Source organism: Aotus nancymaae, unplaced genomic scaffold (genome assembly GCF_030222135.1).
Source record: "Aotus nancymaae isolate 86718 unplaced genomic scaffold, 86718_ANA_hifiasm-v0.15.2.pri h1tg000059l, whole genome shotgun sequence".
Lineage (NCBI taxonomy): Eukaryota > Metazoa > Chordata > Mammalia > Primates > Aotidae > Aotus > Aotus nancymaae.
Genome location: NW_026988473.1, coordinates 62,247,374 through 62,271,126, shown reverse-complemented (window position 1 = coordinate 62,271,126; position 23,753 = coordinate 62,247,374). Strand labels below are relative to the sequence as shown.

The window sequence follows — 23,753 nt, the reverse complement described above, 5'->3', positions numbered from 1 at the left end:
AAAATCAGCCAGGCGTGGTGACAGGTGCCTGTAATCCTGGCTACTTGGGAGGCTGAGGGAGAAAAATCACTTGAACCTGGGAGACGAAGGTTGCAGTGAGTCAAGATCGCACCATTGCACTCAAGCTGGGGCAACAAGAACAAAAGTCTGTCTGGGGGAATAAAGCTAAACACAAATTTTAATTATTGGTTAAATAAGTTTAGGCCTTTTCTAGTCTTTATTAGTCATTTTAGCACCATTCTTTTTCCAACTAAAGTTTTCAAATCCTTAAAGATCTTGCATTTGCTTCCTTTTATCTTAGTATATTAAAGGTAAAAGAGACCTTAAACATCTTCACATCTGTGATGTCTGCTAGTGTTCTACCATCCAGTAAGAAGCCATCCCAGATGTCTAAGAACTTACTCACTTCCTATTTCTTTTTTTTTGGAGATGGAGTTTTGCTCTTGTTACCCAGGCTGGAGTGCAATGGCGCGATCTCGGCTCACCGTAACCTCCGCCTCCTGGGTTCAGGCAATTCTCCTGCCTCAGCCTCCTGAGTAGCTGGAATTACAGGCACGCACCACCATGCCCAGCTAATTTTTTGTATTTTTAGTAGAGACAGGGTTTCACCATGTTGACCAGGATGATCTCGATCTCTTGACCTCTTGATCCACCCACCTCAGCCTCCCAAAGTGCTGGGATTACAGGCGTGAGCCACCGCGCCCGGCCCCCTCACTTCCTATTTCTATATGCCATATGCAAATTAAATCTGTAACTAGTTCCACAAATTTTATAGGTCTCTTCTACAATCTCACTACCTTGGAACCAATTTAACAACAATTAAACAAATACGTATACGTTAGAAAACTTCTTTCTTAGAAGTAGATTTTTTCATCTATCAAAGCAAAGGCAAGAAGAATGCTACAAACTCAACCCCTCTGCTGAATACAGTTTGCAGGCATTCATGTCAGTGTTTTAATATCAAGGTATGAGAAATTTAGACCCATCTAAAACTATTGCTGGACTTCCTAGCAGCCAGGTCAGGTCTGGCAGGTGTTTGTGACAGGTAGTCTGGTGTGCCCCTCATTTCGTCACTAAGTCAAAGTCTACTGTTCCCATGACTTGTAAACTTAAAGCCAATTTAGCAACTGAACATTTCAGTTATTCAAGACTATGTGCCTTCCATTATTTCTTTCTTTCTTTTTTTTTTTTTGAGATGGAGTCTCACTCTGCTGCCCAGGCCAGAGTGCAGTGGCGCAATCTTGGCTCGCCGCAAGCTCCACCTCCCGGGTTCAAGCAATTCTCCTGCCTTAGCCTCCCAAGTAGCTGGGACTACAGGCGTGCGCCACAATGGCCAACTAATTTTTTGTATTTTTAGTAGAGACGGGGTTTCACCGTTTTAGCCAGGGTGGTCTCAATCTCCTGACCTCCCAAAGTGCTAGGATTACAGGCATGAACCACCACGCCCAGCCTCCCATTATTTCTTATAGTTTTTACTAATCCGAAGGTACTAGATATCCCTGTAATGTTGACCTCTTACCTGGTTACAACTCATCTGGTTGGAATTAATCTTTTCTTTTAAAAAGATAACTACTTAGATTTAACTTCCTACAATACCAGTATATGTAGCCATTATTGTTAATGGTAGGGAAATATGGTGATAGACAGTCTTTATGATTGAGGAACCAAGTAGCTACAAGCTATGTTGCTTATGTCTTGTTGCAGAGCTGATTTGTACAAATCATGTAAGAAAAGATAAACTTGTTTTAATTAATATTATATAACTCAAGAACTTCCCCACCAAATAACATAATAAAATATTTGTAGTTGTCCTTTTCCTGTTTCTAAAACTTTTTCCAATGTTTGTGTATTAGCATCTGAGTTTCAGTCATGGCTGTGCCATTGTCTAGCCATGTGGTCTTAAGTGGGAAAAGAATGTGCATGAATGGGTTTCAGAGGCTGTCCAGCATGTCAGCAAAATGACTCTGGGCATCTTCACTAAGCCTGAGGCAGATAATGGAAGGTTTCTCCTCACTCCAGCATTCAAGCATGTATTTTTATGCCTTCAAACAAAACTTTATGTAGTACACACCTACTCTAGAGCATTCCCTGGCAATCAAAAGTTGAATGAAGCACAATTCCTGCTCTGTTGTAGCTTATAGTCTGTTCTGTAGGATATCTCTTTGTAATGTAACAGGCAATACTCTGCAGTCTCCTCTGTGTATTGAACAATATGATTTGGGGAAGGAAAGAAAGCATTGTTATTAATGTACCAAGAAATAAAAGAGGCATATATTTTCAAGAAAATGAGTAAAGCTATAGAAAATCTTCTGTAGCCTCCTGAGGCAAATATTCTGTCATAAACGCATAAATATAATAGCTTAAAAAGGAAAAGTGACCAAAGCCCGTGACTGTATGACGGGGTCCACTGCTGTTTCTCTGGGTAACCTTGGATAGATTATTCAACTTCTCCTTTCCATGGTCTGTCTGTGGAGGGGAAAGATTGGTCTATCACAGTGAGGTGAGGTAAATAATAACAAATGATTGCAAAATACTTTTGAAACATAAAATTCTTACCATAACATCTGATCTTATACAACATGTATAGGTGATGATTTTCTTTTTTGAAAAACAGGTATCTGGACCTTCGTCGATTTGGATCTGTGCCACATGGAGGTTTTGGGATGGGATTTGAACGCTACCTGCAGTGCATCTTGGGAGTTGACAATATCAAAGATGTTATTCCTTTCCCAAGGTTTCCTCATTCATGTCTTTTATAGCTGGAACATTGGTTAAGGAAAAGCACCTCATGGCAGAGGCACTGCACATGATTTCTGCATACATTAGAATGCATGTTTGGATTTTAGAAATGCAGATTTCAGTATGTAATTGTTGTGGTGCCATAAGCTATCATAGAAAAAATATAACTGGTTGTGATTTTCTTAGAAAGTTGAGGCATTTCACGTAAGGACGATTTCCCCTAAGAAGAGGTACTTATAGCAAGGGAACTCTCAAATCCTTTACCTCAATTAAGAAGAAATGAAGAAATTGAATTAGATAGTCTCAAAGTTTCTTTTCAACTCTTAAACAGGATGAGATAGTGTATTTTACTTTGTCATTAAATCACTTTCCTGTGTAATTTTTGAGAACCATCTAGTAGATCAAAATAATGTTGGATCTTTTCTCCCCTTGCCATATACTTTGTGATAAATACGTATCTTATTTTCAGTGCTTTAACTAAACATTGCAGAAAAAAAATATTCCTTAAGGTCTTAATTGACTTAATAAAGTAGCTATTCTGAATTGAAATCTCCTTTCATTGAACTGGATGAAAAATCACATTTAATAACTGTTGCTTTTCAATTATAAAAGCTAATGAGATGTTGTATTAACTATTTAAACTCTTTAATCACAGTCGTGTTATAATTTGTTTATATTTGGTGTTTATAATTTCTCTAATAAAACAGATTTTTTTACTGGCACCTATGGAAAAAAAGTGATATGTTTTTTAATTTCATTTGATCCTTTTCTAGTAAAATTTGGAAGATAGGTATTTTCAATTCAAGATGAGGATGGAAATTTGGCTGAGCCTAAAGGATGGGTAATTCTAGAGTTAAAAAGTAGTGTGGTCAGCTGGGCATGGTGGCTCACTCTTGTAATCCCAGCACTTTGGGAGACTGAGGTCAGTTGTTGGAGACCAGCCTGGCCAACATGGTGAAATCCTATCTCTACTAAAAATACAAAAATTAGCCAGGCATGGTGGCAGGCGCCTGTAATCCCAGCTACTCGGGAGGCTGAGGTAGGAGAATCACTTGAACCTGGGAGGCTGAGGTTGTGGTTAGCCAAGAACGCACCACTGCACTCCAGCCTGGACGACAGAGGGAGACTCCATCTCAAAAAAAAAAAAATAGTGTGGTTTATGAGAGCGAGAACAGCACTGATTTGGGGGTTTGGGACCTGACAGTTCTAGCACTTTGGACAAGCTGCTTACTGTGTAGGAGCTCAACATCATTTTCTTCAGAGTTGACATAATCGTGTGTGTGTGTGTTTGTATGTGTGCACATACACGCATATGTGTTTAAAACTGAAATGCTACATAAACTTTTAAAAAAACTCTTGTTTAGTCTTTATTGAGTTACATGTAGAAGGACCTTTACTCTTCATTGAGTTACATGTAGAAGGACCTATAGCAAATTGTATTCTCGGTAAAATACGCATGTATCAAATAATTGTAAATGGGCACACATGCCTGAATAATCAGTTTTCTGAGTCTCATTAGATGGCTTCTCCTAGATTATTTCCTAATGAACTTTGTATGTATACTTTATCTTAACCTAATTCAAAATCAAACAGCCGAAAAGAAACAAATTCCAGTATCTTAGGCTTTGAAGACACCTGAGAGTTTGTCAAAGTTGACCTGCCTAATGCAGAGAGATTCTGTTTACCTGGGCACTTGGTTTTCCAGCCTCTTTTTAACAAAGAAATCAGTGTCCTACAAAATTGCTCATTCCATTTCTGAATCTTTCTAATTGGTAGCTTTTGCTGAGCTAAAATCTCAGGAAAATCTACTTCCCTGGAACTTTAATCCCTTGAGCTTAGATATCAAGTTTAGGACAGACTAAAAGGAATAATGAGGGCTTCCGTAAGGCTTGCCTCAACCATAATTTGAGAGAGAAATTCATTTGTTTATTCAATAAATATTAGAGCCTCTTTTATATGCTGAGACTGTGTGGTAGGTGCTACATAAACAGTTGTGAACAAAACAGAGATGACCCTGCCTTCATGGAATTAATAATGTATTTGAGAAGATATATAATAATTAAATAAATGTGTTATTTCAAAATGTATTATGTGCTGTAAAGTTATATAAAGAACAGGACAAGCATAGGTAAGCTTGCTAGAAAAGGCATGTCTGAAGAAATGACATTTAACCTTAGACCTAGAAGATAAGATGCAGAAACCATTTTAAAAACATTTGCAGCGTCAGCCTGTATTGATTTGGCATGAGGTCTTACTAGATACCATATTCATTTTGTGAAACAAGGGACAGTCACAGACCCAGAACCCAGAAGCACTATAATTTCAAGGCTCTCAGGAATTATTCCTCCCATGATTTTTGAGGAACCTAATAGAATTGCGATGTTACCATGACGAAGGTTTACAAAATAATGCTGACTTAGAGTAACCCCAGGTTCTGGACCCAGCATCACCATACATTTAGTTGTAGAGCATTAGGCAAGTAAAATAATCTTTGTGGCCTCCAGTTTTTTATCTACAGTAGTATCATTTTGAAGTAGGTAAAAAGGATCTATGGATCCTTTTATCTCTTAATCTTTTGTGAACGTGTTCTGGACATAGTCCCTAATAATTGATTTAGAGTCTAACCTTTAGGCAATACGTAGTCCCCTATTGTAGTGCGTATTAGGTCTCCGCAATGTATAACAAAGTCATATCACTGAAAGTTGAATAATAGACTTAAATGTGTTCATATATTGTGTATGTGGAGAGAGGAAAGGTCTTTCTCAAGTCATCTTGCCTTTTTATTTATTTATTTATTTCTTGAGACAGAATCTTGCTCTGTTGCCCAGGCCAGAGTGAAATGTCATGATCTCGGCTCACTGCCACCTCCACTTCCAGGGTTCAAACGATTATCATGCCTCAGCCTCCCAGGTAGTTGGGATTACAGGCGCCTGCCACCACACCCAGCTAATTTTTGTATTTTTAGTAGATATGGGTTTTCACCATTTTGGGCAGGCTGGTCTCGAACTCCTGACCTTGTGATCCACCCACCTCAGCCTGCCAAAGTGCTAGGATTACAGGTGTAAGCCACCGCACCTGGCCCATCTTGCCTTTTTTATAGCGTTTTTGGCAGAGTATTTCTAAAACTTTATACTTGTGCGTTGTTTTCCTTGACAGTTGATCACACAATATCTGTTTGAAGCCAAATACTTACCACCTATAGCAAGCCTAATAATTTGTCTTTGGCTCAATACTTCTGTTTCGCCAATAATTGAACAAAAACAAAAATTCATGTCAGACAAAGATGATGAAAATGCCAAAACTAAACTGTTGCTTGCAGGCAGCAGCAGCAGGGAAAAACTCAAAATGTTTACTCATCAGCTGAGCTATGAATATCTAAAGTCTACATTGCAAACAGTGTTGTGTAAGTCAATGTACTGTCTACACTCTAATAATCTTTTAGTGTTTAGTTTCTGAGTTAAAAGGTGATGAGAGGGTTAGTTTTTCACTTGAGTAACCAGTTTCCAATGAGGGAAAAAAATCAGATTGTTTTCCCAAGATTTCCAAGTGTAACCCCTGCAACCCAAGTAGAAGTATATTCTTAAACTTAGAAATGTTTTTTCCATCATTAATTCCCATTCTTATTTCAAAATTTGAAATAGGTTGAAAAAAAATAGTTGCTTTCCATCTGGCTGTCCTTTTGCCTGGGGAAAGTTGTGCTGTCATGTCTTTTGGTCTGACAAGAACTTAATTGTGTGAGTGATCCATTCCAGATCTAGACATAACTCTTCAACCCTTTAACCCAACCCAGAGACTCTTTAACTGTCACAGAACAGCAAAAGAACTGTTTGACCTTTTGTTCTTGTCAGACTGGATCTGCCAGAAGCCTCCCTCTATAATGTATTCATATTCGTTATAAATTGAATGTAGACATTGAAGCATGACTGAACAGGCATTGAAGATGCAATTGGTGAGGTGGATTAACTCTACCTACCTTTAAATCCCTTGCTTCAGATAATTATAGATGAGAGATGCTTATTTGGATTGGATTGCTATTTATTCCTATGTTTATTTTAGTGGTGAGGCAAGAACATAAAAATGTACAGTTGAAAGACAGATTGGCCTGGGTTGATTGATAAGAAATGTGTGGGGTGTTTTGGCTTCTGATTAATATTTGTATTCAGTCTGCAATCTAAAGTATGTATAATTTAAAAAACTGGTGAGTAACATCTGATTGTAGTTTCTTCCCAGTTAATCTTCCGAATTAAAAGATAGTAGAAGCAGTAAGAAAAGGGCAGAAAGCAGGCCAGGTGAGGTGGCTCACACCTGTTAATCCCAGCACTTTGGGAGGCCAACATGGGCGGATCACCTGAGGTCAGGAGTTCAAGACCAGCCTGACTAACATGGTGAAACCCCATCTCTACTAAAAATTCAAAAATTAGCCAGGTGTGGTGGCAGGAGCCTGTAATCCCAGCTACTTGGGAGGCTGAGGCAGGAGAATCACTGGAAACCTGGGAGGCAGAGGTTGCAGTGAGCCGAGATTGCACCACTGCACTCCAGCCTGGGTGGCAGTCTGCATCTCAGAAAAAAAAAATAACAGAAAAGTAAAAGAAAACGGCAGAAAGCCACCTTTATCACTCTATTGAAATGATTCAGTGCAACTTTCATAAGAAAGCATCTGGCCGGGCGCGGTGGCTCACGCCTGTAATCCAAGCACTTTGAAGGCCAAGGTGGATGGATCACCTGAGGTCGGGAGTTCAAGACCAGCCTGACCAACATGGTGAAACACCATCTTTAAAAAAAAGTAATTAAAAAAAATTTTTTTAAAGCATAAAAAAGAAAAGGAAAGAAGAAAGCATCTTATTAGGTCATGGTCAACATCCCTCCCTGAACTTGGACATTCTACTGTTGCCAGGAGCCCTAGATTGGCCTTTGATCAGCTAAGGCTCTATTTAGCTATTTTGCAGTTTGGACCCAGCATTCCTGTAAATGGAGTCCAGTGAATTTCTAGCCATTATCAGCATACTGGGTAATTTCTGGGGGACCTTTATAAAGAAGCCATCAGGATTTTAGGTGGTTTTTAAACTGTCATTCCGGCAGCTGATCATTGAATTAACATAGCTCATGACTTTTCAAAATTTTTCCGCTATACCTTTACTGTTCATAATTATTAATATGACTTATTTGGGCATTGCTTTACAGTTCATAAACATTTTTCATGTATCTTATTTTCTTAGTTAACAAGACAATATATTGTGGACCTTGTTCTTTGGATCTTACTGGGCATGAAATTGATTTGGTTTATTTGTTATAAAAATTGAAAGTTCCTAATACTGAGAAAAAGACTACAAATAAAATTCACTGCCCTCAGCTTCCAGAGAAAGCCAGAAATATAAAACCTAATAACCAAAGAATCGTGCACCTTAAGTCCCATAGTTTACTGAATGTGTCGCAAAATACATACCTTGACCTTGTTCGACCACAGGGGCAGGAGCATATGAAGGAAGATGATATTTGATGTCAAATACATTCAAGTAAAGAGAAATACTGAAAATGGGATGAAGGATCCTAGACCCAGCAACGTACTTAAGCTCATTGTGCCTCAATTTTTTTTTAACCTGAATTTTTTTATGAGTTTACACTCACATTTGCCCTACCTTCCTCTTAGGATCATCCTCGAATTGTGCATAGAAAGATAAAGAAATGTTGATGAGAATTTTATCTTCCTCAAAGTCATAGATCTTTGATTTTTCTTTCTTCTTTTTTTTTTTTTTTCTCTCTTTTGCCAGGCTGGAATACAGTGGTGCGATCTTGGCTTACTGCACCCTCTGCCTCTCAGATTCAAGTGATTGTCCTGCCTCAGCCACCCGAGTAGCTGGGACTACAGGCACATGCCACCACACTCAGCTAATTTTTGTGTTTTTAGTAGAGACAGGGTTTAACCATGTTGGCTAGGATAGTCTTAATCTCTTGACTTCGTGATCCACCCTCCTCGGCCTCCCAAAGTGCTGGGATTACAGGCGTGAGCCATCACACCCAGCCAAGACCTTTGATTTTTCAAGGTGATACTCTGAAAATAGAAACTTGGTGGGCCTGTGTAACAAAGGTTTTTTTCTGCAACACGTACACACATACACAACTGGAACTGTATTTTGCCGAACCTGAGCCATCTACGGTGACTCATAACTTTCTGTACACACTGGCTCAACAAGAATTGATGGTTTGCCATTTCCCTAGGAATCTAGTTTTGAAAAATCTCTCCTTAAAGAAGATATCCCTTCCCCTGCCTATGATATATGAACTACTCCCCCCTGTATTTCTCCCAATTCCTAGTAATTTACCTACTGTAGTTTCACTGAATAAGAACTCACTACCTTAATAGATTTTTTGTTTTTTTAAACAGTTTCTCACTCTCTCGCCCAGGCTGGAGTGCAGTGGTGTGATCATGGCTCACTGCAACCTCAGCCTCCCGGCTCAAGTGATCCTCTTGCCTCAGTCTCCTACATAGCTGGGACCACAGGCACAAGCCACCACGCCCAGCTAATTTTTGTATTTCTTGTAGAGACAGGGTTTTGCCATGTTGCCCAGGCTGGTGTTGAACTCCTGGGCTCAAGTGGTCCTCCCACCATGGCCTCTGAAAGGGCAGGGATTACAGGCATGAGCCACTGTGCCTAGCCTTATTTTTTGGAAATAGGGTCTTCCTTTGCCGCCCAGGCTGAAGTGCAGCGTTATGAACATGGCTCACTGCAGCCTTGACCTCCTGGGCTCAAGCAATCCTCAGCCTCCCATGTAGTTGGGATCACAGGTATGCGCCATCACACCTAGCTAATTTTTTGTAGATACAGGGTCTCACTTTGTTGCCCAGGCTGGTCTTAAACTCATCTGCTCAAGTAATCGCTTGCCTCGGTCTCCCAAAGTGCCAGGATTACAGGTGTGAGCCACCACACCCAGCCAAGAAGTTTTTCTGTCCTCAGAGAGCTCTGGTTTTTAGAAACCTCTCCCTGAGAATAAGGAAACCTGTCTCTCTGTATCATGCAAATGGAATAAAATAGAAACACTACAACTCTTGTTTTCTAGTATAGAACCTCTAACTGCTCAGGTGGACAGTCTATCCTTCCCTGAAGTGCTCCGCCCCTTTTATTCATCAGGCAGTGTGTCCTTATAATGGGCCTTTCTATTGGTAGATAAAAGCTTCCCTCTCCTGTTCACTCAGCTGCTACCCAAGTATCCTGTGATAACAATCTTAATATTAGAAGAGCTTTCAAGTCCCCATTGCCTCCTTCCTATCTGCCTTACAGCCTGTGGTAGTTGCTGAAGAACTTTAATTACAGTGTCAAGGTGTTCAGGAACAGTCCCAACCCCCTTCATGTGAAGATTGCAGAAATGGGCTTGGGTCATATACAGACCATCATGAGGCATTACTGAAGAACAGTAAGTTTTTCAACAGAAGATGTCAACTAATATATGCATTTTCTTTGTAGTACCCCAAGAGGCAGGAGCTGATTCCTATATAGTTAGGATATAGCTGGCCGATGATCTCTTTAATGTAATTTCCATCTGCCACATTTTAAATTACAGGTTATTGCATCAGGAAACTGTTGAGTCAGATTCCTGCCACAAAATGTTGCTAAGTATTTGGTGCCTTGGAAAGGGCATTAGATGCACAGTGAGAAGACCCTGGTTTAATCTGACATTCCGCTTACTAGCTGTAGACGCTTGAGCAAGTTAGTTAATCTCTGTCTGTATACCCATCTGCAAAATGAGGATAATGCTTATCTTATAGAGTGTTGTGAAAGCAATGAAGATTGTGTAAAAGGGTGTCATAAACTGACAAGCACTGCACAAATGTAAGGTCTCCTAAGGAAAACCTTTTGAAAACTCAAAATCTGTATGATCGAAGATACTTTTTCCTGTTGGGTGGAATATTTTATAGCCACTAAAAATTAGAGAAAATGTATTGAAAAATATAGTTTAAAATGGTGAGTATGCAATTACAACAGTGTAAAAGCTGTGTACATAGACTAGAATATGGAAAAAAATGAATTAGAGGCCAGTGGAATTGAGTGACTTTTTCTTTAAAACCTCTTAGGTAAATTAGGTATATTCGGTTTAGTTCAATAAATTTTTATTGTGCTCTCTACCAAGCCCTACCAACCTAGATTCTATGGGTGCTGAGACAAATAGAACACACTCCTTCAAGTCAGGGACTCCCATTCTGTACAGTCTTGTCAAAGTTTACTGTGTATATGAATCACTGGGAAGCGTATTAAAAATTCAGATTATCCTACTCCCACCAGAAGGTCTGATTCAGTAGGTCTGGGATGGAACAGCTCATAGTTTACGTTTTTATAAAGAGTCACCCTGAGTAATTCTAGTGTAAGTACTTTAATTCTGTATTGAGAAACCTGTAGTGAGGTTTTAATATTTTTACACTAAAGGGTAAGTAGTAATTATACAAATCTCCTGCTTATTGAAGAAGTTATTCTGTTCTCTCTGTATGCTTGAGCTGGTTTTTATGCCTTTCTGTCAAGGATGGGAAAGCCAGGCTGCAGTGATACCCCTTGGACCCCATGAAGTATAGAAACTACCATACCTCTCAGCTTTTATCTCTTTTCTCACTCCATTTCTCTCCACGTCTTCTCCCATGTTTTTTTCTTTCTATGCGAGTGTTAATCTCCCACTCTGGTTCCTTCTATGCCTAGTAATGTATCAACATCCAGGTGCTTCCCCTTCCTTTCTCCACCCCACCCCCTCAGCAGATATGTCAGTCATATTGAAAACAACAACTTACATCTAGTTTACTAAGTACAAACTTGTGCTGGCTAATGTTTCTCAAAATGTAAGAGTGGGCTATTTGTTGATCAACAATCATTTTTTTAAAAATCTGACATGGAAATTTTTGTGTCAAGTTTCACTATCATTTAGTTCTTGATGGATTTTCTTCTGTTGGGTTAGTAGCCCTCAACAGAAAATTTTAAAAGTCCTCTGCTCAGGTACCTGTCCTGCCCAGAGCTGGGGTGTACCCTGCACCCTGACTCAACACTGCTTGTCTCCACATGCCTGTAAATGGGCTTGGGTGGCTTTCTCAGGCTACACATCTGTCACCTCTTAGTTGCCCAGAATCAAAATATTAACAGCTCTGATCACATTGTCTGAGGCTATGAGGCTTTTTTCAAGAGTGGTGACACTCCAAAATGCAGCTAGGATTTCTGCATTTTCATGTGTTTAAGTTGTTTTTACTTCAGTAAACCAAGGGTTGGACAGTGGCTTCCAGACTTTCTCCTTTTGTTATGTTCCTTTAGTACCTTACACAAATACAGGTTGTCTTATGCTGCCATTCATCTCCTCTGCCGGAATGTGAGCTCAGTGACAGCAGAAACAAGAATGCATTCATTTTTATAGCTGCAGTGCCTTGGAGAGTATCTCACACTTAGTGGGCACTCATTAAAAAACTGCCAAATAAATCACTAAAGTGACCAAAAACGGTGGGGGGAATGCATCCATCAGAGAACAGGGAAATATTTCTTTAAAAAAAAATTTCCCAAACTGGCTTTTCCCTTTTTATGTGTCTGAAATATCTCATAAATTTTTAAACTATCTTTTTCAGCACAAATCTATCTAGAGCTGTTTCCTGAACATAGGACCAAAAGGCAGGAATCAAAAGTAATAATGAGTTTAGTTATCTGTCTGTTACTGAAGGTGATTTATAGGGCATTCTCCTGGCATTGCTTCTGGAATATAGTGACTTGGACTTCTTCTGAAGAACATCTCTATGCTGTTCATCATTATATTGCCAGCACCTAGCCTTGTGCCTGTGCATAGTAAATGCTCAGTAAGTATTGTTGAATGAATGTATTAAATGAGAAGAAATTCAGAAGCTAGCCCCAAATGAACTTAGTTGCTCAGATTTTCAGTTAGTGGTTTTCCCCACTTCGCTCTCTTAATCTAGACAAGTTTATTGCCTTCAAATTGAAGGTAGCTACTGTTTATGTCATTAATTCAACAAAAGTTAACATGTCTATCTGTGCCTATCTATCGGGTTCCCAAAACTAATTAAAACCTAACCTCATACAGTTTCAGTCCCCATACAGTTGGTTCATAATTCTCAGTGCTCCCACAATCCTTTGAACATACCCCTTTTATAACATTGCCCAAATACTACTATCAATATCTGCCTATTTCTCTCCCCAGAAAGACCCTGAAATTCTGAAGAACCTAATCTTGTCTTGGTATTTGTATGCTGAACTTGAAGTAGTACGTTCTCAGAAAATCCCTACTGAGACTTGACTAACATGTACATAAGTAACCATTCCCTATTAACATGTATTTGAATAGAAAGAAACGTGCTTTTCTAAGTATAATCCTAATTTAAAGGAATAGGTACTAGGTGTGTCCCGAAAGAAACAAGATTGGTTTTTGTGTCTCTATTAAACACCTTCCAAGGTATCTACTTAGTTATCCTGTCCTTTTTCTGGCAATTCCTCTACCCTTGTCCTGGCTAGTGGGTCCCTAACAGACATCCTGGGGCCAGAGCATCGTTTGCTGATTGGACTAGGGGTGGACACCTGACTCCAAATAGACCAGTTTCATTTTCTCTCTAGAAATTGGGGCTGAGGACAGTAGAGTTCCTGGACAGGTTGCTTGAGCCAGGAACATATAAACTTAGGGGCCAGAGGGTAACCATGTACTCTGAGAGACAGAAAGCAGTCTTCAAAGAGGAAGAAATGAAGGCAAAATGTTTAAGATGAGAAACTATATGGCCTGAGAGAGACACATACAAAATGGATGCCTGGTTTTTGCCATGTTTATTCCCTGGCTGCTGCTCTTTCTGAGGCCAGATTATTCAACTTTTTCATGGGTTCCATGGGAGATAACTCACTTTCTTATTAATAAATCTCCATCTGATCTTGAGTGAGTTTGAAATGGGTATCTGCTTTGACAACTAAAACAAGTCAAGTTACTATGTGACTTACAGAAGGAATTACTTTTTAATTCTCATTACCTTGTAATCACATCTACATATCCCAGAATATATGTTAATCAGGAATTACTTAGATGGGGAATTCCTGATAAAATAAGATGCAGTAGGAGGGTAAGTGGCTTCTTTGCTTTTCAAATTTCTTAATAGTCTCAGTCACAAAAACAGAAAGCAAATAAATAAATGGAGGCTTATTTACAGAGGAATTGGACACATGTCAGACCTTTTTTGGAACCACACAACTGGACTTAAAAGATTTTTAAGAACCAAGACATTGGCAGCTTCCCAAACCATCTATTTTTGAAGATTCTGCTTTCCAGAACTGTATTAAGAATGGCCTTTATCGTGGGCTTTTGCTGTGTTTCAGATTAGCCAAAACTAAAAACTAGAAGAGACTAAATAAGTATGTGTGCATGCAGAGCAGCCCAGACCCTGCAGTTGTACTGACCATAACAATGATGGCCAAATCGATGGAAATAAGATAAAGACGTTGCTCTTCAGAAACAGTGCCAAATGTGTGCAGAGCTTTGTATACCACATTCTTTTAGCCCTGGTATGCCACACCATGAATTTAGTGTTCACTTAAAATAATCATTTTGAAAACAGGCATGGAAAATACAGAGCAACGATGAACTGCTAAAATCATTTGTCTGGTTCAGGAAAGTTTCAGAGGAAAATGTCAGGGCTTTTTCCTAGAATGTTATGAAAATATTAAATTATACTGATTGCTGCCAACATATTTTCTAACCATTCTAGGAAAAGAAAACAACAAAGTTTCCAGCTCTTATTCTAGGTTGACACTGGACGTCGGAGATGCTTGCAGGTAGTTTGACTCCATCTACTTTCCTTCTTTGGCTAATTGTGTTAAATGTGCCTCTTAACTTCTATTCCTAGTGAGGCTGTCATTTAGAAGGGGTGGGTGAGGCTGAGGGGAAGCTGTTTTAATTCTGGCTTTTGTTTCAGCCACTAAATGTAATGCCACATGATTGTTGACCCAACAATAATCCAGTTAAAAAACAGTCTTCAGAGTTACTACATCATCAGAATTAACCCTGATTACATCAAATTATGTTGAAACAGACCACAGCTGTTTGCCCTGTTGAAGCAACTGCTTGAGAGCTCCTCCGGAAGATACATCTGGGTGTCAGGAAGATACATTTTGGGTTTAATTTTTTTCCTCAACACAAATGTAGGAGAGAAACACCCTGTTCTGCTGGGGTGCTTGGTGGGAGCTGAAAATTTTGTGATTCTCCAGCAGTCAAAAGTCATCTCAATTACCAAAGAGAAGGGAACCTGAGATCTTTTGTTTCAGTTTTCTAAAGGAAGGATGTAAGAAGAAGGAAATTCAAATCTGTTGAGTATTGCTTTTGCCAGCAAAAAGAAGTCGAACTGAGTAGAGAGAAAGTGGTGGGATTTTCTTTAGTGGCTTTATGCAGTGGTATGCTAGAGCTGGCTCATATCAACCCAGGAGAATCGACTGTTCAATTGTGAATAATTTTGCAAGATGACTTAAAATGTAACATCGTTAAAAATAAGTTGTAATAAAAAAATGGGAAATAAGTACTGGAAAAGACGTGGACAGATTGGAACCCTCACACATTGCTGATGGGATTGTAAAATGGTGTAGCCACTGTGGAAAAAAGTTCAGCAGTTCCTTAAAAAGTTAAACAGTGTCACCATATGACTCAGCATTTTCACGCCTAGATAAATACCTAGATTGAAAACATATGTCCAAAAAAAAAAAACATATGTCCATACAAAAACTTGTACAGGAATGATCGCAATAGCATTATTCATAGTAGCCAAAAAGTGGAAACAACTGTAATGTACATCAACTGATGAATGGATAAAATGTGGTGTAGTCATATAATGGAATATTATTCATCCTTAAAAAGGAATGAAGAAAGAATAAGTGCTTCAACATGGATGAACCTTAAAAACATACAAAGCTGGCCGGGCGCAGTGGCTCACGCCTGTAATCTCAGCACTTTGGGAGGCTGAGGCAAGTGGATCACGAGGTCAAGAGATGAAGACCATCCTAGCCAACATGGTGGAACCCTGTCTCTACTAAAAATACAAAAAAATTAGCTGGGCATGGTGGAGCGCGCCTGTAGTCCCAGCTACTCGGGAGGCTGAGGCAGGAGAATTGCTTGAACCCGGGAGGCAGAGGTTGCAGTGAGCCGAGGTCGTGCCACTGCACTCCAGCCTGGTGCCTGGTGACTGAGTGAGACTCGGTCTCAAAATACATATATATATATATACACACACACACACACACACACACACAAAGCAAAAGAAGTTAGACACGAGGTCATATATTGTATGATTCTGGTTATGTGAGATGTCTAGAATTGGCAAATCAGTAGAGATTAAAAAGTAGGTTAGTGGTTGCCAGGGGATGGGATTGGGGGAATGGAGAGTTACAGCTAATGGATGTGGAGTTTCTTTTGGGGGTGATGAAAATGTTCTGGAATTAGATAGCTGTGGAATTAAACACAATGCGAGAAAGTGGATGTTAAGTGTTCTTACCACAAAAATGATAACTATATTAGGTAATGCATTTTTAATTAGCTAGATTTAACCATCCCACAGTGTGTATTTTATATATATTTATATTTCAAAACACCATGTTTTACACAATAAACATGCAATGTTACCTGACAACTTTTATTTTAAAAAACCCACTGCAGCTGCTTATAAGTAGCTTCACAGATACTATTCTGTGGTTTGTATGGATCAGGGTCTAGATGTTCCAGTGGTCCACAGCCCCCACCTGTCATCCTTTCAGGATTGGTTCCATCATTCTCACAACGAACATTTAGTGAGCATCTCTTGTGTGCTGGTACCATGCTGGGAAGCTCTGGGAATACAAAAATAAGGAAAGGCCAGATGTGGTAGCTCACTCCTGTAATCCCAGCAGCACTTTGGGAAGCCAAGGCAGGAAGATCATGTGAGCCCAGGAGTTCAAGATTAGCCTGGGCAACATAGCAAGACCTTGTCTCTACTAAAAAAAAAAAAAATGAGAAAAACATATTCCTGTCTTCAAGGAACTCACGGTTCCTTGACAAGGAAATATTTGCAGTACAGTGTGATAATCCAATTTATATAGGTGCAGTGTGGATACCAAGAAAAGAGTAAACAACTTTGTGGGGAATGGGGACAGTCAGTTTTAGGGAAAGAGGTCTTGACGTATGTTCAAGATCTAATTCAAGGTAGGAGTTCTCTCTGCAAAGCAAATAAAAGGAGCCAGCATGCAGTGTGGTTTGGAAGACTACAGCACTTCCTCAAGGATCTTGACAGTCTTTGTTCTTGGTAGATTATGACAACTGATTTACCAGTGTCAGCAGCAAAGTCCTGGGAGCCTAATTGCCACAGAGCCATTAGCACTGATTCTGGTTATTTTCAAAGGACAAATTAGGAAAATGGGCTTGCTCAAACTTTTCTCTAAGAAAGTTTATTTTCTTTCTTTCTTTCTTTCTTTCTTTATTTTTTGTGACAGAGTCTCACTCTTGTCGCCCAGGCTGGAGTGCAATGGTGCAACCTCAGCTCACTGCAACCTCCACCTCCCAGGTTCCAGCAATTCTCCTGCCTCAGCCTCCCAAGTAACTGGGATTACAGGCACATGCCACCACAACCAGCTAATTTTTGTATGTTTAGTAGAGTTGGGGTTTCACCATGTTGGTCAGGCTGGTCTCAAACTCCTGACCTCAAGTGATTCATCTGCCTCAGCATCCCAAAGTGTTGGGATTACAGGCGTGAGCCACTCACTGTGCCTGGCCGAAAGTTTATTTTCAAAATGTCTCCCACTCTCTAATCTCTGCAGTGCTCCTTCCTCATAAGATGGTCATTTCCCACTGGGTATAGTGTCAAGTAACTCTCAGACTATTAGCCACAGACAGGGAGGAAACCCAATTAGGTCTTTAACCACACCCCAATCCTACTTCCAGATCTCATCCTCAACCAGATGCCCAGAGTTGACTTGAGTAAGTTAGAGTAATTTGATACAGGGAACCATGTGGGCCTAAAGTAACTAGGGGTTAAAGAAGCACCTTAATGTGCCTGAGAGATCAGTGTCCTGAAAGACACCAGCTGAGGTGGCTCAGCTGGTCACACTGACCTTGACAAGCAGCACTCAGTTCTGAAATTAACCTGTCAACTAAATTGAAGGGGAGAAAAAGCAGAAGGGCTAGCACACAAACATCCATCCCCACCCCCAGTCCAATCACTGATGTCACGCCTGGCGTGGGTGGTATTAATCACACCAGTCTGGTGTGCAGTTGAGGACAGCTCTCCTTCCAGCCCTTCAGCCCGTTTCTGGGAGCATTCCACCAGCCATGCACCTGCCACTGGCCACAAACCCTCAACTCCCAAACAGGCACGGATGCAGGCTGTTGCTGATGATACTCAAAGCCACGGTGCACCTTTTAGAACCCCAGGCTTTGTGGGGAGTGGGAGAAGCCAGGAGCGGGAGCCAAATTGGTACCCATGCTCTCCCAGTGTGCATTTCTAATCTCTGCAGTGCTCCTTCCTCATAAGATGGTCATTTCCTGAGAATTTAATGAGAATATAGGATTAATGAACCAAAGCACTCTTGGACCCGGCCATTAATTCCCCCAGGAAATACCAGTGGTCTTTAAACAAAATTGTCTTAAATTATGGGCCAGTGATGCATGTCCGCTCAGGGCTTGGGGGTGGGGGATTGTCACCCCAACTGGTTCCGATAGATGGCGCCTATCTTCATGTAAATCATTCAAATGATTTGTTTTCCCCTTTTTTTTTTCCTCCAGCAAAAACCAGGGAGCATTTAAACAGACACACACACACACACACACACACACACACACACACAGCAGGGAGCGGAGAGGACTTCGTAAAGGCCCAGACAGGAACGTTCCGTTCGAGGGCTGTTTCCAGGCCTGGCATGCCTTTCAGGCTCAAAAGACTGAGCCACTCCAGGGTGCAGCTAGGGACTTCAGCAGTCGTCTTGCTTCCTATGCAGAGCCCATGCTAGGCACTGGTAGCAAGAGGAACGCAGGGTGGGAATTCAGCTGAAGAGCACAGAAAAAAAGGCCCTTTTTTTTTTTTTTTTTTTTTTTTGAGACGGAGTTTCACTCTTGTTACCCAGGCCGGAGCGCAATGGCGCGATCTCGGCTCACCGCAACCTCCGCCTCCTGGCTTCAGGCAATTCTCCAGCCTCAGCCTCCTGAGTAGCTGAGATTACAGGCAGGCGCCACCGTGCCCAGCTAATTTTTAGTATTTTTAGTAGAGACGGGGTTTCACCATGTTGACCAGGATGGTCTCGATCTCTTGACCTCGTGATCCACCCGCCTGGGCCTCCCAAAGTGCTGGGATTACAGGCGTGAGCCACCGCGCCCGGCCAAAAGCCCCTTTCTTTTTAACCTTTGGGGAAAGATGGAGATGTTCAGAGAACTCTTACTGAAACCAATAGCCGGTGGCTGTTGTATTATTTCAAGGTTCCTCCTGTCACTGGCCAAACAAGAAACAGCAAACTTCCATTTCCACATGAAATTGTAAATAACACCATCTTTTCCTAAACAAACAAAATAAGACCTTAAAGAATTTCTGGCAGAATATGACCTAACCCTCAATTAACTCTTGCTAAACAGTCTTCCAATCTGTGTTTTGAATTATATAACTATCAAAAGATACCTAAAAGATTTCTGGGGGAAGATAGGGCATACATCTGCCTGACTTGCATCACAAACCTCAGCTGCAGCCAAACCATGCAGATTTCTCCGACTCTGCAATCCCTGGGACTTGGCAGCATGACTCAGATGTGAATGAAGTCAGGATGGCTTTATTTTGGTTGGGAGTCACCGCCTCCTGATTATGTCTTACCGGGAGGTAAGGTACTTGAAGCCAGAAGTTAAAATGACCATCATTCTGGTAGTGGCCCTTCATATGTGACTTAAGGATCCCTAAATTGGAAGGTTAAGGGAGCTCTGATCCCAGCCTAACAGTTCTGGCTTTACTTCCCATCCAGCAGTACACTGGATTTTGAAGAAAGTCAGTGAAATGTTAGATCCAGGGGACGGACCACTAAAGCTCCCAGGGTATCTAGAAGAACTAAGTACGTGGTAGGGGATTGATTCGCTTTTCCAAACTGAAGAGGGTGAACTTCCCCAACCCAACCAAGATCTGTTGGACCAAGATCTGTTGTTCCAACTGCTTGAAACAACTAAGTGGCGCAGACAGAAAGAACAAAACAGCTTAGTCTAAGATTGTGTGGGGCAGTGCAAGATGCTGCTTATCCAATTCACCTGTCCACAAAGCACGGTTCCCCGTTGAAAAAACTTCTCAGAGTAGTTAGGGAGAACCTGCCTTTTTTTTTTTTTTTTTTTTGAGACAGAGTCTCACTGTGTCGCCCAGGCCGGAGTGCAGTGGCACTATCCTGGCTCACTGCAACCTCCGCCTCTCGGGTTTAAGCGATTCTCCTGCCTCAGCCTCCCTAGCAGCTGGAACTACAGGCACTCACAGCTAATTTTTGTATATTTAGTAAAGACAGAGTTTCATTATGTTGGCCAGGCTGATCTCAAACTCCTGACCTCAGGTGATCCACCCGCTTCGGCCTCCCAAAGTTTTGGGATTACAGGCGTTAGCCACCGCGCCTGCCTTTTAATGCTGCTTGGAGAGGCACTCTGTGATGAGAAAAGAGCTCGTACAAAAGATTTTTTTTCTACCTGCTTCCCGCTGAAGTGCTGGGGTTGTGTGCTTCCACGAACATCTGGGAACCCTCACTGCGTAGTAAGAGGCTATCATTGTATTTACAAACAGAGGTCTCATAGCCTGTGTCAATGAGCGGGAACGTTGGGGAATTTTGACCCCAATTTCTTCTTGTTCTACACTTGAGCTTGCCTTTCAATTCACTATGAACTACATTGACTAGTTTTGCTTCTTCCATTCACATCATACGAATTTTCTATACTAAACTGTGTTTTCCCAGAGGCAATGTGGGAGGGAGTCAGCTGGACTTTGTTTCCCCGCAATGAGAGAGCCCCAGGTTGATCCCATTGAGGCACTGCCTCATTTTGAATAGCAAATGAGCGGGACCCCTCCTCCCTCACACACCTGAATTAGAAACTTGGCTCGGCTTTATAAGCCCTGGCCCTTAGGCTCTCCATAAAATGGGAACGATATTGAAGACAAGCCTGTAAGCTACGAGTGCAAAGTCTCCCGGCGCGTAGTAGGTCCGTCTCCTCCTCCTGGCGAGGGGCGCCAGAGTCAAGGAGCTTCTTGCTGGGAAGGGGGTCCCTCCTTTCAGCCGGAACCTGACCCGCGGAAACCTGAAACTCCGGGAATAGATCGGAAACGCGAGCAGCTCGCCGATCCCTTCCCCATCGACATTCGGTGAAAAATCGATCGAGGGCGCGCCCTCCCTTCCCCTCACACCAGCCAGCGCCAGGGGCGCGGCCGCCTCCCCAGCCTCCGCGCCCGCGGCTTGGGGCCTCAGGAGAAAGCGAGACTCCGGGGCGCGCCGGCGGCGGCAGCTTTCTGTGTCCTCGCGGGTCCCCAGCCCCTCGTCCGCGTGCGCGGCCGCCTCGGGGGCGCGGCGGGAGCGGGCGTGGCGAGCGCGCTGGCCTTCCTGCTGCAGCCGCCCCCCCGCCGGGCTGGGAGTGCGGACTGAGCGCGCTCGGGGCGGGGAAGCGGGCGCGCGCCGCGCCGCCTCGTCCCCGCCGGGCCGCCCGCCCCGCCCCTGCCCTCCCGCGAGCTGCGCACCGCCGGCCGCTGCCCCAGCTGCCCGAGCCCGCGCCCTCGTCCGCGCGACCAGGCGGCGGGACCAGGCCGGCAGCATGAGCGGCGGCGGCGGCGACGTGGTGTGCACCGGCTGGCTGAGGAAATCGCCCCCCGAGAAGAAGTTGAGGCGCTATGTGAGTGCGGGCGCGGCCGCAGAGGGGCGGGCGGCCGGGCGGGGGGCGCCCCGGGGCCTGCGGAGGGGCAGGGGGCTCCCGGAGGGACGGTAGGCTGGGGAGCTCGGGCCCGGGGCCGCGGGGGCCGGGGCGAGGAGCGGCCGGGGGCGTGTGGGGCACCTGCACACCTGTCACAGGTGCGCCGCCGAGGGGCGGGGCGGGCGGCAGGTTGAGGTTGCGGCTCCCGCTCCGCCAGGCGGGCGCGGCGGCGGCGCCTCCCCAGCTGGCCTGCCCGTAAACTAAATATAGTACCGAAGTTTGTATTGGTGGCTTCTGGAGACCGAGAGAGTTGACTCCCGGGGCTGGGGCACCGCGGCAGCCGCGAGCAGCTTCAGCTCGCAGCGTCGGGGAGTGGGCGGGAAAGGGGGGCGTAGGCTGTGGGGGCGCGCGGACGGCCCTACAAAGGGCGAGCGCCTCGCGCCCTCTCCTTCCCTTTCTCCGCCCGCCCCTCCCGGCCGCCGGCCTCCCTCCGTCCGCGGCTGCATCACGGGCAGCGTCAGCGGCATGTGCAGCCCTTGTATTAAGTGACTCATTTGTTTGTCCCCCTTCTGTCCCTTTATTCGGTTCGTCTCTCACAGGCGCCTCCCCCGACCCCGGTGTGACACTGCAGTTTGGTCCCCGTGGCTGGCCCGGGCTTGGGACCGGGCAGCTCCTGAGTGTCTGGGTTCAGGAGAGAGCGAGGCTCTCCGCGGCCAGGTGTTGCCAACCGACAGTGTTTACTGACATCGCTGGCACAGCCTCTTCCCTCTAGGTGGGGAACTGGCAGCCTGGGGGAGGTAGCACGGCGTGGCGCCGAGCTGTGGAGTTCTGGCTCTTTTTTAACCCTCTCCCCAGAGGATGCCTTCCCTGGTGAGGTCAAAGTACACGATGGTGCCAGTTACTGAGGTTTGGCCGAAATGGTCCTGGGGTAGTCGCGGGAGTTTGGAAATGGGGGTAAGGTTGCTGGAAGGCTTCAAGGTCTCTCATCAGCTCCCTCTCCACTTCCCATGAAATGCCCTTGTTTAACAGGCTGTGGGGCCGGACTCTGGGATCACTCCCACAGCCTGGAAGGGAGCCGTTGCCTCCAGCTGCAGTGCATCAAGGGAGCTCGGAATAGACCCTGCCCTCTGTCAGCTGCACCAGTGTCTGTCCATGGGGGGAGAGGCAGAAGCCTACCAGAATTTCCTGTCTTGGCTCCCCAGATCAGAATCAAGGGACTTGTGGCCTCTGGACTGAGGAAGTGACATTCTGTTTTTCAAAGGAAGTGTTGTTGTTGCGGAGTGCGAGTGTGTGTGTCAATGAAATCAGGCTCTTACGTAGATTTTTGCTGGGGAAAAAAATCTAAGGATTTAGCACATGACTTTTGAAAGTGGTTGTAGATTTATAGGAGGGATGAAGCAGTAAATTGTTCATCTCAGTTTGAAAGCTCATTTTTAGGGGTGTCTGTGTAGCCAAAGTATAATTATTAAGAAATTAACTTTTTTCCTCTTAAGGGTTGTATCGGTTCATTAGCAAAGCTGAATATTTTAATTAGAGTTAAGGAACAGTGGTTTACTATTAACAATTTTATAAATATTTTAGAAACTTTGTCCCAAAGAGCTTCCAAAAATTATCTATACAAATAGATGCCATGCCAGCTTAGTGGCATAGTGTCCACAGCAAAAAATATGACCCTTAATTTTCAAATTTGAACATTAAAAAACCTTGAAACTTGTTTTTGAAACAGTTTGCAAACAATATGACACTGTATCCACATTTGATTTATCACTCCTTGAACTCTCACCCAGACTCTCTTTATGACCCATTTCTTGGGTGTTTTCGTTCCCAAACAACATTAGTTCAAAATAACCATGTTCGAAAGCATTTGGGTCAAGCACCTTTTTACCCATTTAAACGAATCTAGAGTCATATGACGGCCTCAGCCTCTCTTTCCCATCTTTCATGCACCTCCAGCCCATCAGGTGTCAGAATTTAACAGCTTTAAGTCACAGCTTTTCGTAGGCTAGGATGTTTAGTGTTCATTTACATGACTGGAGCCTCTGCCCTGTGGAAATTGTTTCACCCCAGTTGAAACTGTGCTGATATCTGTAACCCTAAGCTTCTGGGGAACAGTAGGGCTTTACATCTACTTTTCTTTTTGGGTATTGAGA

The 23,753-nt window shown here is 43.1% G+C and overlaps 2 protein-coding genes across 7 annotated transcripts in view; both read left to right on the top strand.

Moving 5' to 3' along the window:
- The window catches only part of NARS2 (asparaginyl-tRNA synthetase 2, mitochondrial), a 146,429-nt gene extending 142,968 nt beyond the window's left edge, over positions 1–3,461 (top strand). For all 5 annotated transcript variants that reach the window (XM_021671826.2, XM_021671825.2, XM_021671827.2 and 2 more), the window contains one exon: positions 2,615–3,461. In XM_021671826.2, coding sequence (XP_021527501.2) covers positions 2,615–2,759 — 145 coding nt within the window. In that variant the 3' untranslated portion in view covers positions 2,760–3,461. The remainder of the gene's footprint in view (positions 1–2,614) is intronic.
- Positions 3,462–9,574: 6,113 nt separating this feature from the next.
- GAB2 (GRB2 associated binding protein 2) overlaps positions 9,575–23,753 on the top strand; it is a 214,712-nt gene continuing 200,533 nt past the window's right edge. Inside the window, exons 1-2 of one of the 2 annotated variants that reach the window (XM_012469578.2) lie at positions 9,575–10,149; positions 14,453–14,519. Coding sequence is in view for 1 of the 2 variants with exons in the window: in XM_021671824.2 (XP_021527499.2) it covers positions 21,508–21,585 (78 nt within the window). In the remaining variant the exon portion in view is untranslated. Of the gene's footprint in view, positions 10,150–14,452; positions 14,520–21,506; positions 21,586–23,753 lie in introns of those variants that run through there. The other variant, XM_021671824.2, reaches the window with a different exon arrangement.